The sequence below is a fragment of the Doryrhamphus excisus genome, chromosome 5 (genome assembly GCF_030265055.1).
Source record: "Doryrhamphus excisus isolate RoL2022-K1 chromosome 5, RoL_Dexc_1.0, whole genome shotgun sequence".
NCBI classification, from domain to species: Eukaryota; Metazoa; Chordata; class Actinopteri; order Syngnathiformes; family Syngnathidae; genus Doryrhamphus; species Doryrhamphus excisus.
Window position 1 is genome coordinate 13,881,739 of NC_080470.1, and position 16,827 is coordinate 13,898,565.

A 16,827-nucleotide genomic window follows, 5' to 3' on the forward strand; every position below is an offset into this window, starting at 1 on the left:
TCAAATTAAAGAATCTCGTGAATTAATACGAGCGTGCTGATGAACCAGTGTTTTTTTTAAGCTAGACTGCTGCATGCTAGCGGGCTACCGTTAGCCACCGATAGTCCACTGTATACTTAGCAGTTTCAACTAGTTTGGGCGCGAATTCGACGACAGTTTTGTAAGTCGCATATAAATGTGGAGAATACGTTTGGACTACTGAATCTTATTTCATTTCATGGTATGTTTGTTCTTATGGACCCTCTTTGTGATGTTTCAGTTCGCTGAAAAGCATCTATGGATGAGTTTGTCAGTTCCAAATTGACTGAGTGGCAGCTACCGGGGCTGATTGAAAGGTAAGTCATCTTCATGCCTTCATTTTATGGGTATTGTTTTACAGTAGCTACTGTGCCTACTATATGTTCTACACATAAGAAATGGCGGTGGGTCAGTCACTGTAGCTTGTACCAATACCCAAATTTTGATTTGATTTTGATCCATCTTGTGATTCCAATATATATTGCTGTTATATCAGCCTGCGAGTCAAAAAATTTGCTCACCACTGCTCTAGACAATGATGACAAACCCTCTATGGTACACATTATGATCCCAATTGGTAAAAAAAAATGTTTGGGGTGTGTTTTTGTGCTTTAAAATAGACCAAGTAAACATAATCGAGACATTTTCTTAATATTATGTTAGGGTTGATTGCAATACGACAACACTGCACAGTAGTGGAACATATTGAAAACAAGACAGTTTTATCTAAAATTGTAATATTATATTATATTATTTAAAACTTATGTTCTCAACAATCTGGTAATGACACCCATAATTGTCCTACAGATGCCAGGGGAGAAGTCGCCCTGACGCTGCTGCCCATCCTGCTCCCTCCGCCTGTGTTTAAAAAGGGCAGGAAATTGGTCCGGGCGAGTATTCAGGAGGTGAAGAGAGCCTTCATCGATGTTAAGCCCGTAAGTAATTTACCTTTCAATAGAAATTAAAATGTAGATGAATTGTGAAATGACTCCAGTTGTTCTCTTACACAGTTGTAAAGCAGGACTCTTTTTATGAGGAGCTACTTGAAAAGATTGTATTTCGTGGAATGTGTGACAACGTAACATTTGGCTGTGTTTCTCATTTCATGAAGCACTATTCTTACAAGTTGTAACTTGGTGTAAGTTGTTACTCCATAGTGATGTGTGACGTATAAACCACAGACCAAACATAAGACTGGCCAAACCCCCTGAATAAATTGTTGAACAACACGCCATTGAATTTACAGGTGTCATACTTCTCCCTGTAGAATGTATATTGAAATAGCTTCAGTAGAGAGCTGATGACAATTGCTCTGCACTGCTAGAAATACTTACAAAATACTTACCTTTTTTTCTTTTCTCATCATAGGTCGGAGCTAACATGGTGGAATACTTGCAGCAGGCAGAATCACCTACCCATTTGTGCTGCTGCTCACAGAGCCTCTTGTTCTATGTATATATCACTCTCTCATAGCTGTCCCCCTCACCCGTTCTTAAAATGTTATTTTTTTGTACATAATTTGTTCATATGTGAAGGAAATGTTGTGAGTTGTTATATTTGTATGTTCTGGAAATGTTGAATTTTAATAAATATTTTATTGTTACATTGGTGTCATTATCATTGTAATATATTATTAATGGTATTAGCATACAATAAAAATAAATAAATAAAAATATATATACGTATATATATATAAATATATATGGTATATTGGCAACCCAACTTGCTGGGTTGAAATAACCCAGCCGTGTAGTAAATATGAACCCAGCGTTGGGTCATATGAACAACCCAATGTACAACCCAATAGTTGGGTTAAGAGAACCAACCCAACTTGTTGGGTTAAAATAACCCAACGCGAGGTTGGTCCTATATTTAACCAGCGTTGGGTTGGGAAACAACCCAGATTGGGTTGTTTTTAACCCAGCATTTTTAAGAGTGTATAATTCCATGTCCAACATGTATTGAAAGGAGTGAAATATGCCATATTCATTGATATAATAATAATAATAACAATAATAATAATAATAACAATAATAATAACCATTATTATACCACCAAGTGGTATAATAATTCTTGACAAACACTGCCATAGAGGATCTTTGGTGTTTGCATACCAAGCTGAGCAGCTGCATGATGGCCTGTCTTATCCCATCATAGCATCCATACGTGGTCGTGATGTCATCATATCGTGTACGCGTGTGAGCGGCTCGCTGCCTGCATGCTCCAACTATGTCAGATGACTCCCTAAAATAACCCCGTCCCCCTCCCAAATCCCTCAGAACGGCAGCTGCTTTCTCTGAAAACCATCTCTGATTGCTCACACACACACAAACACACACACACACACCTGCTCACTGTGACCGCCAGTGTCGGGTTTAGCGTGTCTCAGACGAGGGATAAAAGAGACGAAGCACGACGGCCTTTTAGTTTGAGATGTGTACACAGTCTGTCACATGTGGTGATGAACGTGCATGATTGTGTGCGTGTCTGTGTGTGTGTGTGTGTGTGCATGTGCGTGTGTGTATTCCACATGCACTTGCAGTTGGCTAACATGCTGCAACTGTGCATCATTTATAAACAGAATATTGTGGTGGTTAGAGCACAGAAAACCTGTTTAAGACTATTTAAAGACACATTTTTTACATTGTTAGAGCCCTTTATACTTAAAATAACACCCCTATAGTCACCATTACATTTGCAAAAAAGGTGATGAATGAGGGAGGAATGAAAGACAAGAGCCATTAGGAAGCCAGGAGGACATTTGTTGGATTTCTTCATGCTACCATTCACAACCTTCCCCAGGGGGCCTTGTTGGAAAAACGTGGCCCTGCCCCCCCGCCCCCCTTCCTCCACTCTCTCTCTCTTACACGTATTATTACAATTTTTTATTTATTTCCCCCAAGTGAGGCACCTCCTCCTCTTCCCGTCCAGCTTGTCTGCTCTTTCCGTCACGCGGGTAATCAGCCTACGCTATTTCATTTGGCTCCGTAATAAAAGCGATCCCGCCGCTTTTCACTCTGCGGCGCAGCCCAAATAATGAGAGCTGCACCCCCCCCCCACCCCCCTGTACTCCCCCCACCCCCCTGTACTCCCCCCACCCGAGCCCTGCTGTTAATGGATGGAGGGAAGCAAATGCGTGTGTGACTGAAGCACAGCATCCGGCCTAGTGATACCTAGCGATACCTAGCGATACCTAGCGATACCAATATACTAATCATTTGTGGAAAGTAGAGGACCGTTTCCTGATGACAGCCTGCAAACAATAATTTATATCCCTTGGGGAGGGGGGGGGGGCATGATAGTAAATACAAGCATTATTGACATATGATGTTAAATGTTTGACGATGATGTTCAGTGTGGAAGTGGTACATTTTTTGGAATCTTTGGCCTTCTTCCCCGCTACATTTCAACTACTTTCTTAAGTTTAGTAACTGTACTTGGGAGGATAACTAGTTAGCTTGAAAGCTTGCTAATGCTGACACCAGTGCGTCTCAATTATTTTGTTATTGTTGTTTTGTTATTTTGTTATTTCATGTCTAGACAGCTCTAACAATACCAAAAAGCATATTTGGAAGGTTGTAAACAGGTTTTCTATGTCTTATATGTTTTATCGTCTGTGATGATGTCTACTGTTTTGGGTAATAGGAACGCAAATGTGACTATAGGGGTGTTATTCCATGTCTAGAGGGCTCTAATCATGTTAAAAAGCATATTTAGAAGACTGCAAACACTATATCTTATGTCTTGTTGTTTCTTATTATGTGTACTATGAGTAATACGAGTATAAAGGTGACCATATGGGTGTTATTTCATGTCTAGAGGGCTCTAACAATCCTAAAAAGCATATTTGGAAGGTTGTAAACAGGTTTTCAATGTCTTATATGTCTTATCGTCTGTGATTATGTCTACTGTTTTGGGTAATAGGAACGTAAATGTGACTATAGGGGTGTTATTTCATGTCTAGAGGGCTCTAATCATATTAAAAAAGCATATTTAGAAGACTGCAAACACTATCTCTTATGTCTTGTCGTTTCTTATTATGTGTACTATGAGTAATACGAGTATAAAGGTGACCATAGGGGTGTTATTTCATGTCTAGAGGGCTCTAATCATGTTTAAAAGCATATTTGGAAGGTTGTAAACAGGTTTTCAATGTCTTATATGTCTTATTGTCTGTGATTATGTCTACTGTTTTGGGTAATAGGAACGTAAATGTGACTATAGGGGTGTTATTCCATGTCTAGAGGGCTCTAATCATGTTAAAAAGCATATTTAGAAGACTGCAAACACTATATCTTATGTCTTGTTGTTTCTTATTATGTGTACTATGAGTAATACGAGTATAAAGGTGACCATAGGGGTGTTATTTCATGTCTAGAGGGCTCTAACAATCCTAAAAAGCATATTTGGAAGGTTGTAAACAGGTTTTCTATGTCTTATATGTCTACTGTTTTGGGTAATAGGAACGTAAATGTGACTATAGGGGTGTTATTCCATGTCTAGAGGGCTCTAATCATGTTAAAAAGCATATTTAGAAGACTGCAAACACTATATCTTATGTCTTGTTGTTTCTTATTATGTGTACTATGAGTAATACGAGTATAAAGGTGACCATAGGGGTGTTATTTCATGTCTAGAAGGCTCTAATAATGTTTAAAAGTATATTTAGGAAGTCAAACAGTTTTTCTCTGCTCTAAGTACAAAAATGTTCCATCCGTTTGCAATTCAGCTTCCTCAACAACACACAGTAGCAGATTTTTCATTCAAAGATTTTTTTTATTTGCAGAAAAAAACATCTTATATTGGTAATAGTTCACAATGTAACCCCGCAAATAGCGGGGAAGTAACCTCCAAAAAAGTTGTCCATCATCCACAATCCTTATGTGAGACAATTCCAAAAACATGCACTGTCCCTTTAAAAGACAACTGTATCAAAGTGGAGGCCTGCATCCTTCTGTTATAAAATACTGTACATTTCTTATTGGACAATTTTATTGTATTGTTTGACAAGACAAACGATGAAGACTGTTTACATGAACGCAATGGGTATTGTGTTCCTTATTATACCGATAAATCAAACAAGATTAAAAATAGCTCCGATAACCGATTATTTTTAAAACTGCTCCAATGAAGTTGAGGTTACCCATACTGTGTGGGTGAGCAAATCAAGCGCTCCTTTTGTCTCCTGCCTGTGACGTTGACTTCCCCTGAGCTGACATGTAAACAAACCTTCACCTCAAAAGGAAAGACCATTTCAAAAGTACCAAAGCTTTCCCAGAGACCTCAGTGATGTCACAGCGGCTGCTCAGAGCGTGTGCCCCAATACAGTGCACCTTGCTGGGCCACAACACATGTCTCCTCCCCCTCTAGACTCTGGTTCTCCTGGTAGTAGTCATGTCATATTTTCATCCAATCCTCATTTCTTACATCACTTTCTCACATCTACATTGGAAAAAGTAGACATCAAAGTTCTCAGAAAAAGCAGAAAGTTCTTCGTTTGGTTAAAAAAAACAGATATGGTGCATATGTATTTTTTTTGCTCACATTTAATGTTGCTAAAAATGATTTCCACACTGCAGAGTGCAAACGCCAGACATTCTTGTACGCTTGGCTTTCCTGACGGTGGTAAAAAAGTGAAAAAGAACGTTCATGAGGTGCTTCTGGTGGAACATCAGTCATTTCATCTTTCATTTCGACTTCCTCGGCTGTGACGGACACAGACAAGAAGGAGTGGAGGAGTTCTCCGTCCTATGAAGCCACCCGTAGAGGAGCAGTGGCGGAGGTGAGCGTGTCCGTGAAGGTCCAGTCTAACAACAACTGGGAAGGATTACATTCAAGTTCCTCAACATGATGAAGTCCTAGGCTGGTGGGGGGGGGTCAGAGCGTCTGCACCAGCACGGGGAAGAGCAGCGACAGGTGCTCGGCGCCACGCACGGGGAGCTTGTGGGTGGTGTAGAAGTGGACCAGCTCGGGGATGGAGTGGAAGGGCGGGCTGTTGTGTCCCAGCACGTACTTGCCGTCTTTGCACTGGGTGAACTTCATGTGCATGAAGCCCTGGCAGCTCCTGGGACCAAAACAAGAAGCTTGAAATGACGAAGAGCTGAAGTGAGGCACATCGTGCAGCCTCCATGCCAGTCTGATTCTCAGGAGGATTGATGGATGATGGGTGGTAGAGACAGAGTGGTGTGAAACGGGATGAGGAACATGCAGGCAGCCATAACACACTTCCTGTTTCAAGAGCATTCACTGGTGATGAACTGGGAGGGTCATTAGACCAGCAAGGCTACTGGTGGCGTTGGAACTCATATTCTAAGTTGAGGAGTTTGGGACTTTCAGAATGACTTAAACCTGCAGACTTAATTCCGTATGTTTATACTAATCATGCCAAAATGTTGTGTTTCTGCTGGATGTTCACAGCATTCCTGTCATACTGGAACTTTGGTTGGAGCTTTAAGACAACAACGGACGAAGCAAGTGCAGACAAGGAGAGACAGATGGACGCCCACCTCCAGTTCTGTTCTTGCAAAAGATGCTATTCCGCCGGTACACAGGAAAAAAAACAAGAGGAACCAAAGACAGCTGGGATAGGCTCCAGCATACCACGCAACCCTAGTGAGGATAAGTAAGGATCATTTACTGAATGTCTCAACATGTGGCTCTTAGGTAAGACCCATTTTATCCAAGAGGAGACTGAGGGCAACAAGAAAATGGAGCGCTGCTGCAAAGTGGAGATTGTGGAGTGTCGGCTAACATTAGCAATTTTTTTTTTTAATTTTGCCCATGTTTTGCCCATCGTACAAGAGCACACGTCTTTCTCATTTCTGTAAATATATAAATATATAAATATATAAATATATAAATATATAAATATATAAATATATAAATATATAAATATATAAATATATAAATATATAAATATATAAATAAAACTGGCAAAAAGGGGTGCTAGCATTGTTAGCTATTTCCATTGGTGGACACATACATAAACACTTAGTGCTATCATGCTAGGAATTTAGCATGCTAACATTAGCACATTACCCTTGCTAGCATGCTGACATTAGCATTAGCAGCTAACATTTTTAGCTATTTTCATGGTTAGACACATAAATAACCACTTAGCGCTATTATACTAGGTGTTAACATGTTAAGGTTAGCATTGTTAGCATGCTGACATTAGTATTAGCAGCTAGCATTTTTAGCTATTTTCATGGTTAGACACATAAATAACCACTTAGCGCTATTATACTAGGTGTTAACATGTTAAGGTTAGCATTGTTAGCATGCTGACATTAGCATAATAGTATTTTTAGCCGTTTTCATAGACACAGACACACATATATAAACATTTAGGACTGCCCTGTTTTTTGTTGTTTCACTTTGGGCCATTAATGACTATAAAAAAATGTAAAAAAATAACAATAACAATTTGAGTTATGATTGAATAATATTGAGAATACTTGTTTTCAAAAATGTTAAAATATTAAATAAAAAATAAAAATATTTTTACAATAAAAATAAAAAGGAAATACATGTAAAATAATAATTAAACTTTGTTTTAAATAGATATCCTTGATTCCCCTTGAGTATGATTTTATATTTTTGTAAAATGTAAAAACTATTTATAGAATAAAAAATACAATGTAAACTATGCAAAGATATCTCTGATTTACCTTGAGTATAATTTCAGCCTGTCATTGAGTGTCCTGGTGTCCTGTTTTTTGCTCCCAAAATGTGGTACCCCCCCTCCCAAAATCCTGCGGTGCTGTTCCAGACCACGCACCCGGCCCGGCGACTATACGAGATTAAGGTTGTATTCCAGACGTGATGCCGTCCAAACGTGGAAGCGGCGCCGTGACCTTGGAGTACGACCCACAGGAAGTGTGGTTGCGTGTCAAAATCCAGTCCGCTCGTGTGAGTAATGTGCAAGCTTGTTTATGTGTCAGCAGTGATGCTATGCGCACCCCCCCCCCCCTCAGACCCCCCCCCCCCCCCTGTCTTCCTGTGTGGCCCACAGAAGGTGATTCATATTCATTAGTGATTATGAGGAGAATGAGGTGTGCACTGAAGTGTGCTCTACCTGCCCGATTACCACTTAGGGGTCCCCTTTGAGACCAAAGAGAAGGGGGGGGGGGGGGGTGACAGAGGCATGATGGGAGGCCGCCAGGATGGATCATGGTTGTAATTGGAAAGGAGTGATTTCAGCACATAAGCGTTATTACAGCCTGCAAATGAGGAGTGGAGGAGGAAGTGATGCTGAGTTTGGGTGATGGATGAAGGGAGACGGGCAGCGACAGATGGATGTGTGTCTGAGTGTGTGTGTCTGTGTGTGTCTGTGTGTGTGTGTGTATACTGCGACAACTCAGGTGGCTTCACACACTTTGAGGATGAGGATGCTCATGCATGTTTCAATTCATGTTACGTACGTACAGGAGGTCCTCGCTCTACATATTGTCGACATAGTGTTGTTCCAACTACACCGTTGTAAGTCGGGTTTTAGTGTAAAATGTAAATTTATACCAAACTTAGATTTCCACTACTTATTATAGATAAAAACAAATTTCCATCTGCGATTAAATGCGATTAATTGTGAGTTAACTATGGACAAAAAAAATGCAATTAATCACAATCAAATATTTTAATCGATTGACAACCCTAGTTATATACAACGAAAATTCCATCCAATTTTATGTAAAGGGATATCAATTTAGGAACTTTGGGCCATTATTTAAAACAATACAGTCAGCAAGCATATTTTTGTATTACTATTTTTCTTTATTTTTAGCATATTAGCTCTTAAACTCGCCCACAAACTTACAAAATGTGAGTGAGACCTCTCACACTAACATGTTTTTGTTTATTTGTGTCAGCTCCAAGTAAGATTTGTTTATTTATGATACTGGTTTTAAATTCTAAATGTTTTTTTTAAGTTAAAAGCCTATTTAGGAACATTCAGAAAGGATTATTATTATTAAAGATTTGCCTCAATGCACCTTTCCTTCATGAAATGTACAAATGAAAATACCTAAAACATAAGGCAATAGTCATAAAACATTTCATCCAAATTGCAAACCTAATGTCATTTCATTTCTCTTTTAAAACACATTGAAATATGTAGAAATTCATCATTATATTACGGTAAATATTATTTTGTTACAATACTCTAACAATTTCCAAAGATTTTGAATGTTTAATGCGATTTGTCCTACTTTTTTGACGGTCATTGAACGCACCTCTATGGATGTATTTGGATGTATTTGAATGTATTTTCCCCCTTTTTCTTTCACCTCATACTTGCTCCCGAATACTGATACTATGTGGGAATGCATAAAGGTAAGATTTGATGACTTTGAGCGCTAATGTGCATCATTGTGGTAGTTCCATGCTAAATGGCTAACGCTAGCAAAACACTGGACTTGAGCCACGGTCATCACATTGACAGCCCGTCAATAGCAGCTGGAAGTCCAACTTAGCTGGCAGTTCAATGAGAGATGTCAAAATGTGGTTAGCACTGGTTAGTTGGGCCACTCTTATGCCAAGGTAGCATACAGGTAGCACTGGATATGACAATAAAAACAATACCTGCACTGCTCCAGTCTCTGGCAGGCCATGGAATCCGTCATAAGTTCAACACAAATAATTTTGGTCTTGCTACAAGAGCCATCTGCCAGGGCTTTGAAGCTAACTTTACCAATCTAAATACTCTTTTCTTTCTCCATTTCCCATCAATATTTGTTCCAGCTTGTGGCTACAGAGTTACCGTGCTTCAACCAAACTACGGTGGGGGCCGAGGGTCAAACAGGAGGAGGTTAATCACGCATCAAAAAATTTGACGCCGTTAAAGGGAACTTCCATTAACGCGTCATTACTTTGACAGCCCTAGTCATAACATGAAACAAAACATAACACAACACAAAACAACATAAAATGAAACATAATAACATGAAATGTCACAAAACATTGAGTTTGAGTATATGGGAACTTCTACCGAAATGATATATAACACAGTCACAAAAAGAACCTTTTACTTCATCAAAGAACCTTTCATTCTTGTATTTATACAAGCATGAAATGTGTTAATGAAAGGTTCCGGAAGTGAGATGCAACGGTTAAAAAAGGCGTAGAGCCTAAAGCGAGGACCCCCTGTGTGGTGTCGGATTGTGTGGGTGCGTACCGTAGAGACAGCGAGTAGTCGCATCGGGTGGTCTGGCTGTTCCTCACCAGGTAACTACACTCTTTACTCAGCGTGAGCAGCGACTCCGCTTCGGACCGGGACAGGGAGCCATGGTACCACCTGGGACACAAAATGGGAAACAATATGACAATACCAATCACGAGTGTAATGGGACACGCCTATTCCACAGGTAATTCATGCACATAATGGGACACGCCTATTCCACAGGTAATTTATGCACATAATGGGACACGCCTATTCCACAGGTAATTCATGCACATAATGGGACACGCCTATTCCACACATAATTTATGCACATATTGGGACACGCCTATTCCACAGGTAATTCATGCACATAATGGGACACGCCTATTCCACACATAATTTATGCACATATTGGGACACGCCTATTCTACAGGTAATTCATGCACATAATGGGACACGCGTATTCCACACATAATTTATGCACATAATGGGACACGCCTATTCCACACATAATTTATGCACATAATGGGACACGCCTATTCCACAGGTAATTAATGCACATAATGGGACACGCCTATTCTACAGGTAATTCATGCACATAATGGGACACGCCTATTCCACACATAATTTATGCACATAATGGGACATGCCTATTCCACACATAATTTATGCACATAATGGGACACGCCTATTCCACAGGTAATTAATGCACATAATGGGACACGCCTATTCCACAGGTAATTTATGCACATAATGGGACACGCCTATTCTACAGGTAATTCATGCACATAATGGGACACGCCTATTCTACAGGTAATTCATGCACATAATGGGACACGCCTATTCTACAGGTAATTTATGCACATAATGGGACACGCCTATTCTACAGGTAATTATTGAGTGTAATGGGACACGCCTATTCTACAGGTAATTTATGCACATAATGGGACACGCCTATTCTACAGGTAATTAATGCGTGTAATGGGACACGCCTATTCCACAGGTAATTTATGCACATAATGGGACACACCTATTCCACAGGTAATTTATGCACATAATGGGACACACCTATTCTACAGGTAATTCATGCACATAATGGGACACGCCTATTCCACAGGTAATTTATGCACATAATGGGACACGCCTATTCCACAGGTAATTTATGCACATAATGGGACACGCCTATTCCACAGGTAATTTATGCACATAATGGACACGCCTATTCTACAGGTAATTCATGCACATAATGGGACACGCCTATTCCACAGGTAATTCATGCACATAATGGGACACGCCTATTCTACAGGTAATTTATGCACATAATGGGACACGCCTATTCCACAGGTAATTAATGTGTGTAATGGGACACGCCTATTCTACAGGTAACTCATGCACATAATGGGACACGCCTATTCCACAGGTAATTCATGAGTGTAATGGGACACGCCTATTCTACAGGTAATTTATTCACTTAATGGGACACGCCTATTCCACAGGTAATTAATGTGTGTAATGGGACACGCCTATTCTACAGGTAACTCATGCACATAATGGGACACGCCTATTCCACAGGTAATTAATGAGTGTAATGGGACACGCCTATTCCACAGGTAATTTATTCACATAATGGGACACACCTATTCTACAGGTAAGAAAGACATGTATGCATGTGTATACGGCGGCCATGCTGTACATACACTTGCTTCTCCAGAGGCAGTGTGGGGTCCACTTTCTCTCCCACCATGGCGAGGCCCTCCGGGGGCATTCGAAACTTCACCCCCCCGCCCAAGAGTGGGCTGGACCAGGGCCCCGGTGGACGCAAACGCTCGGTGGGCGACGAGGAGCGCTCCCATTCCGGCCCGTCAAACTGCACTGTTGGCAAAAAACGGACACACAAACGTCTTAGTTAGGATACCTTACACTTGGACTCCACTAGCGACGCCACCGCTAGCACACAGGGAGGGTGTAAAGGGGGGGTGTAAAACACAGGAGGTCCAGATGTTGGGGGCGACATGAAGAGCAGGTGGAAAACATCAAAAACATCAGCACGGGTCAAACCCCGCAGATGTTCAAGGTTGGGGCTGGCGGGGGGGGGGGGGGGGGGGGGGCGGTGATAGAGGGAAAGCAGCGGCCCGTGGGAGGTTCGTGTTCAAGGTGAGAGGTCGCGTAGCTCTTTAGTAGAGCCCCCCGCCCCCTTCTTCCTCTGAGCCACAGGGGGCCGGCCAGGACAAATCTGACAATTCCCTCATCTCTAATGGAGGAAGACGGGATGATGGGACGGGGGGGGGGGGGGGGGGGGGGGGGGGTAGTGTCAGGTGAGAGAAGTTAGGGAGACAAGAGCCAGAAACACCACAGATGGCTCCAACAAAAGGTCTGTGATGTGAGCAGGCGGCCATGAGAGCGCTGTAAATGGAATGTGGGGGCAGGAAGGTTTACAGATTTAATTATTATTAATTATTATTAATTATTATTAATTATTATTAATTATTATTAATTATTATTAATTATTATTTATTATTATTTATTATTATTTATTATTATTTATTATTATTTATTATTATTTATTATTATTAATTAATTATTAATTATTATTAATTATTATTTCAGGATTTTTTATGAATATAATATCTATCAATATAATAAAATTATTATAAATTGGATTGTTGTAAAGACTGTTTTTCCAATAACAATGCTAATATTTCATAATAATTAAATTATTATATAATATTATCATGTCATATAATAAAATTATGATGAACAATAATAAAAAAAAGGCTCCTTGTCCTGTCCTACCTTCCTAGCGAGCTTGCTAGCTGAGCGTAGGGAGGGAGGGAGGTAGGAAGGGAGGTTACAGGGTGCACACGAAGCAGAGCCCAAAATAGCTCATTATCTAGCAAGGCAGCCAATAACGTCGGCTCTCACATTATGCCAGTTTTACCACTTGTATGTGCTACTCTGGCTAAAATGATGACAAAACAAATAGCAGGAAGAAATGTTTTAATGAGCTGACAAATCCAAAGACCCCCCCCCCCGTCCCCCCAAAAGCCTCCCTCTAGGCTTGCTGCTTGAAAGGACTTTTGGATGAGAGACCTGGCTGTACAAACACGCTTGTCTCTCCCCTCCCTGGTTAATTATTGAGTGGGCAGACACACTTGGCCACTTTCTCTGGCTCTGTCAATTATTCATGCCTGGTGCCGTGCAATGGCCCCCCCATCTGGAGCGGGACGCACCGCCACCCGTGGCGGGATTAAACGTGGCCTGTTGCCCCGCAATAAACGCTCACAGGTCAATGCATGGGACGTTTGTACAGTACACACAAATATTGTACACATGTACAGTATACACAAACAGTGTACACTCTGCTACAGAGACTATAGGGGTGGTATTTCATGTCTAATAATGTTTACAAATGTACTTAGGAAGCCTGTTTACAACCTTCTATGTCTTATTTTCTTGTCTACTATATATCTACTATATTAGATACAGGGGGTGCCGTAATGTTAAAAACATGTTTAGAAGGTTGTTTTTTCAATTGTTTTCCTATGTCCTATATGACTCATTTTCTCTTATTATGTCTATTATATTGGGCAATGGGAGTGTAAAGGTGACTGTAGGGGTGTTATTTCATGTCTAAAGGACTCTAATAATGCAAAAAAGTGCATCTAGAAGATTGTAAACAAGTTTTCTATGTCTTATTTTCTCTTATTATGTTGACTACTTTGGGTAGTCGTAGTGTCATGGTGAATATAGGGGTGTTATTTCATGTCTAAAGGACTCTAATAATGCAAAAAAGTGCATCTAGAAGATTGTAAACAAGTTTTCTATGTCTTAATTTCTCTTATTATGTTGACTATGTTGGGTGGTAGTAGTAGTGTCATGGTGACTATAGGGGTGTTATTTCGTGTCTAAATGGCTCTAATAATGCAAAAAGTGTATCTAGAAGATTGTAAACAGGTTTTCTATGTCTTCGATGTCCCACACCCATAAACATAAAAGTGTCAGTCATTGACAGTCAAGCAACATCTGGCCGCCATTGACTTGCAACTCCAACCCGTTGAGTGCTGAGCTTTGTCCTCCAAGACGAGACAAAGACTCACAGACAAAAGGATGGCGCTCACTTCAGCGCTAACAGGCTTGTCGATACCACTCAGCTGGCCTCTCCATTGTACCCCACAATCTAGCAAACAGGTGCAATCGAGCACAATGCGAAGGAGGGAGGCGGGGATGCTCCCTTTGAGTGACAGGTAACTTTTCAAGCAAACCTGCTTCTTCTTTTGTGTGAGATAAGGACACATTGATCTGGTCCGTTAATGATGACATCTGTTTTTCTAGAAAACCCTGGCATGCATGCGCCCTCGTAAAGACCTTCTGCTGGGCACACACAGCCCCCGCCCCCCTATGAAGATAGATAATTAACACCTTATGCTAGTGCAAGAAGAAAACATGCATTCACACATTGCTGACTGGCAGCCGTGCATTCAGTTCTTTCATTCATGCAGCCCCTCCTGCCTCATAATACGTCAATTCATCTATTTCAGAGCATTTTTTCATGAATGCAATAACAATATATGGCATCATAGTGCGAGTACCCGGTATCAAAACCGATAAACTTTAATTTTCTCAAAAGTTATTTAACATTGGAATTGGAACAAAAGCTAATTTTCACCCCTTTGTGTTTAGTTGTGGACTCCTATAGAGCAGCTACACACAATTACCAGCACAGAAAGCCTTCTAGATCTTCCAGGATCTGCACCTATTCAGCTGTATTTCCTTGGGTTTCCAAAACACTCTGTTTTAATGTATTCCACCCACGACCTGTCTCCAGGCACACCCACTCCACTGTGATTGGTCACACTCCCAAACATCCCGAAGACTTACGGACTACTGCCGAACCTCACTTTCTAATTTGGTGGGTATAGGGGTTGATAAAAAATGAATAAAGCCTTTGGAGAGATACGTGAGAAGTGGTTAGAAGCTACTGGTAGCTCATGATTTACTGGCTGGAGACCCCTGACGTACTGTGGATGAACTCAAAGAGTGGTAACTTAGGTCCGCCTTTGCTAGTGCAGACAATCCTAGCACAACATTGTTTTTTTTGCGAGACTAGCCATGTTTAAAAAAACTACGCTAGACACACCAAATGTGGTGAAAAAGGCTATTAGCAACTCCAGACGGGTTAGCTTGTCATTTGCTTGCATGCAGGTAGGACGGTCCCTGTATGCACACTCTGTAATGCTACACAGACAACCGCTGATTTGTGTTTACACAAAGGACACTGATCACGCACAGCCTGGTAGATAGTCCAGCTTCGCCAAAACAGTCCCGAATCTGCAACTCCACCTCTTTAGGTAAGCTAGCTGTCCTTCAAACCTGGACAAATATTTCCTTGAAGCTGTTTGAGCTCCGCGCTAATACGGTGAAAAGTTGAAAAAGCATAATAGATGTAATAAATAATGTAATTAAAAAAACACAAAAATACACTAAGATAAAAATGAAGTAGTGCACTCACAAGTGTGCAGTGCCCCGCCTCTCCCCATTTGGACAAAGAGACTGAATGACTGACAGGAGAGTTGCGCTATAGAACCAACACGCCCAGGCGTTGAGATAGGAGCCAAAAGTGAACCCTCTTGTTATCCAGCCTCCTCGGTAGAGTTGATGTATTGATGAGTGTCACGTGACCTCGCCTGCCCATCCGATCCACCCATCCACCCATCCACCCATCCAGTGTAGGATCTCTGAGGACATACCTTTTCATTCATGTCAGGCTAAGGTCACAGCGAGTGATTGGGGAGAGAAAGAGGGGTCCTTCCACTAAATTGGTAAAGAGGCTGCTCTGATGGCCCGCGGGTCCTTCACAGACCATAGACGCATCGTACATCTTTTGGCTTCCTTTCTAGGACTGCATGTTTGTTTCCATGAAAACCCTTGCAGAAATCCTACATAGGAAACCCACGCTGGCCATCTGTCTAAAGAGCTTTTACTTTGGTATTAAACATGTGAAACTCCCAATTAACGCCATTTTATAGATTAGCGACACCGAGCCGATACGCTACTTGGTAAAGTAGCCTGGAAATGTGCCTGATATTGCCTGGTAAAGGTGAAAAAGTAGCGTATTTCATACCATGGCAGAAATAATTCATTTGTTTATTGATGAAATACAGGATTTACTCACCAAAGATGTATTTATGCTAAGGCTTAATGAGTTCCCTTTAACAGCGGCACATTTTTTGATGTATGATTACAGTGCACTCCTCCTGTTTGACCCTTGACCCCCACCGTGGTTTGGTTGAAGCATGGTAACTCTGTAGCCACAAGCTGATAAAAGCTCTTGTAGCAAGACCAAAGTTATTTGGATCTACTGTGGCTGTGTTTGACTTATGACGGATTCCATGGCCTGCCAGAGACTGGAGCAGTGCAGGTATTGTTTTTATTGTCATATCCAGTGCTACCTGTATGCTACCTTGGCATAAGAGTGGCCCAACTAACCAGTGCTAACCACATTTTGACATCTCTCATTGAACTGCCAGCTAAATTGGACTTCCAGCTGCTATTGACGGGCTGTCAATGTGATGACCGTGGCTCAAGTCCAGTGTTTTGCTAGCGTTAGCCATTTAGCATGGAACTACCACAATGATGCACATTAGCACTCAAAG

The 16,827-nt window shown here is 41.1% G+C and overlaps 1 protein-coding gene and 1 long non-coding RNA gene across 12 annotated transcripts in view; one reads left to right on the forward strand and one right to left on the reverse strand.

Annotated features, from left to right (window-relative positions):
- Positions 1–16,827, reverse strand: part of shdb (Src homology 2 domain containing transforming protein D, b) — a 69,569-nt gene that overhangs the window by 21,434 nt on the left and 31,308 nt on the right. For 8 of the 11 annotated variants that reach the window (XM_058074352.1, XM_058074351.1, XM_058074354.1 and 5 more), the window contains 3 exons: positions 11,872–12,046; positions 10,190–10,309; positions 4,781–6,082 (listed from right to left, as the gene is read on the reverse strand). In XM_058074352.1, the coding sequence (XP_057930335.1) occupies positions 5,896–6,082; positions 10,190–10,309; positions 11,872–12,046 (482 nt within the window). In that variant the 3' untranslated portion in view covers positions 4,781–5,895. Of the gene's footprint in view, positions 1–4,780; positions 6,083–10,189; positions 10,310–11,871; positions 12,047–16,827 lie in introns of those variants that run through there. The other 3 variants (XM_058074357.1, XM_058074358.1, XM_058074356.1) reach the window with 1 other exon arrangement.
- LOC131130150 (uncharacterized) lies at positions 253–1,504 on the forward strand. The gene is made up of 3 exons (XR_009129964.1): positions 253–335; positions 826–953; positions 1,387–1,504. It is a non-coding gene; the product is annotated as an uncharacterized LOC131130150 (long non-coding RNA).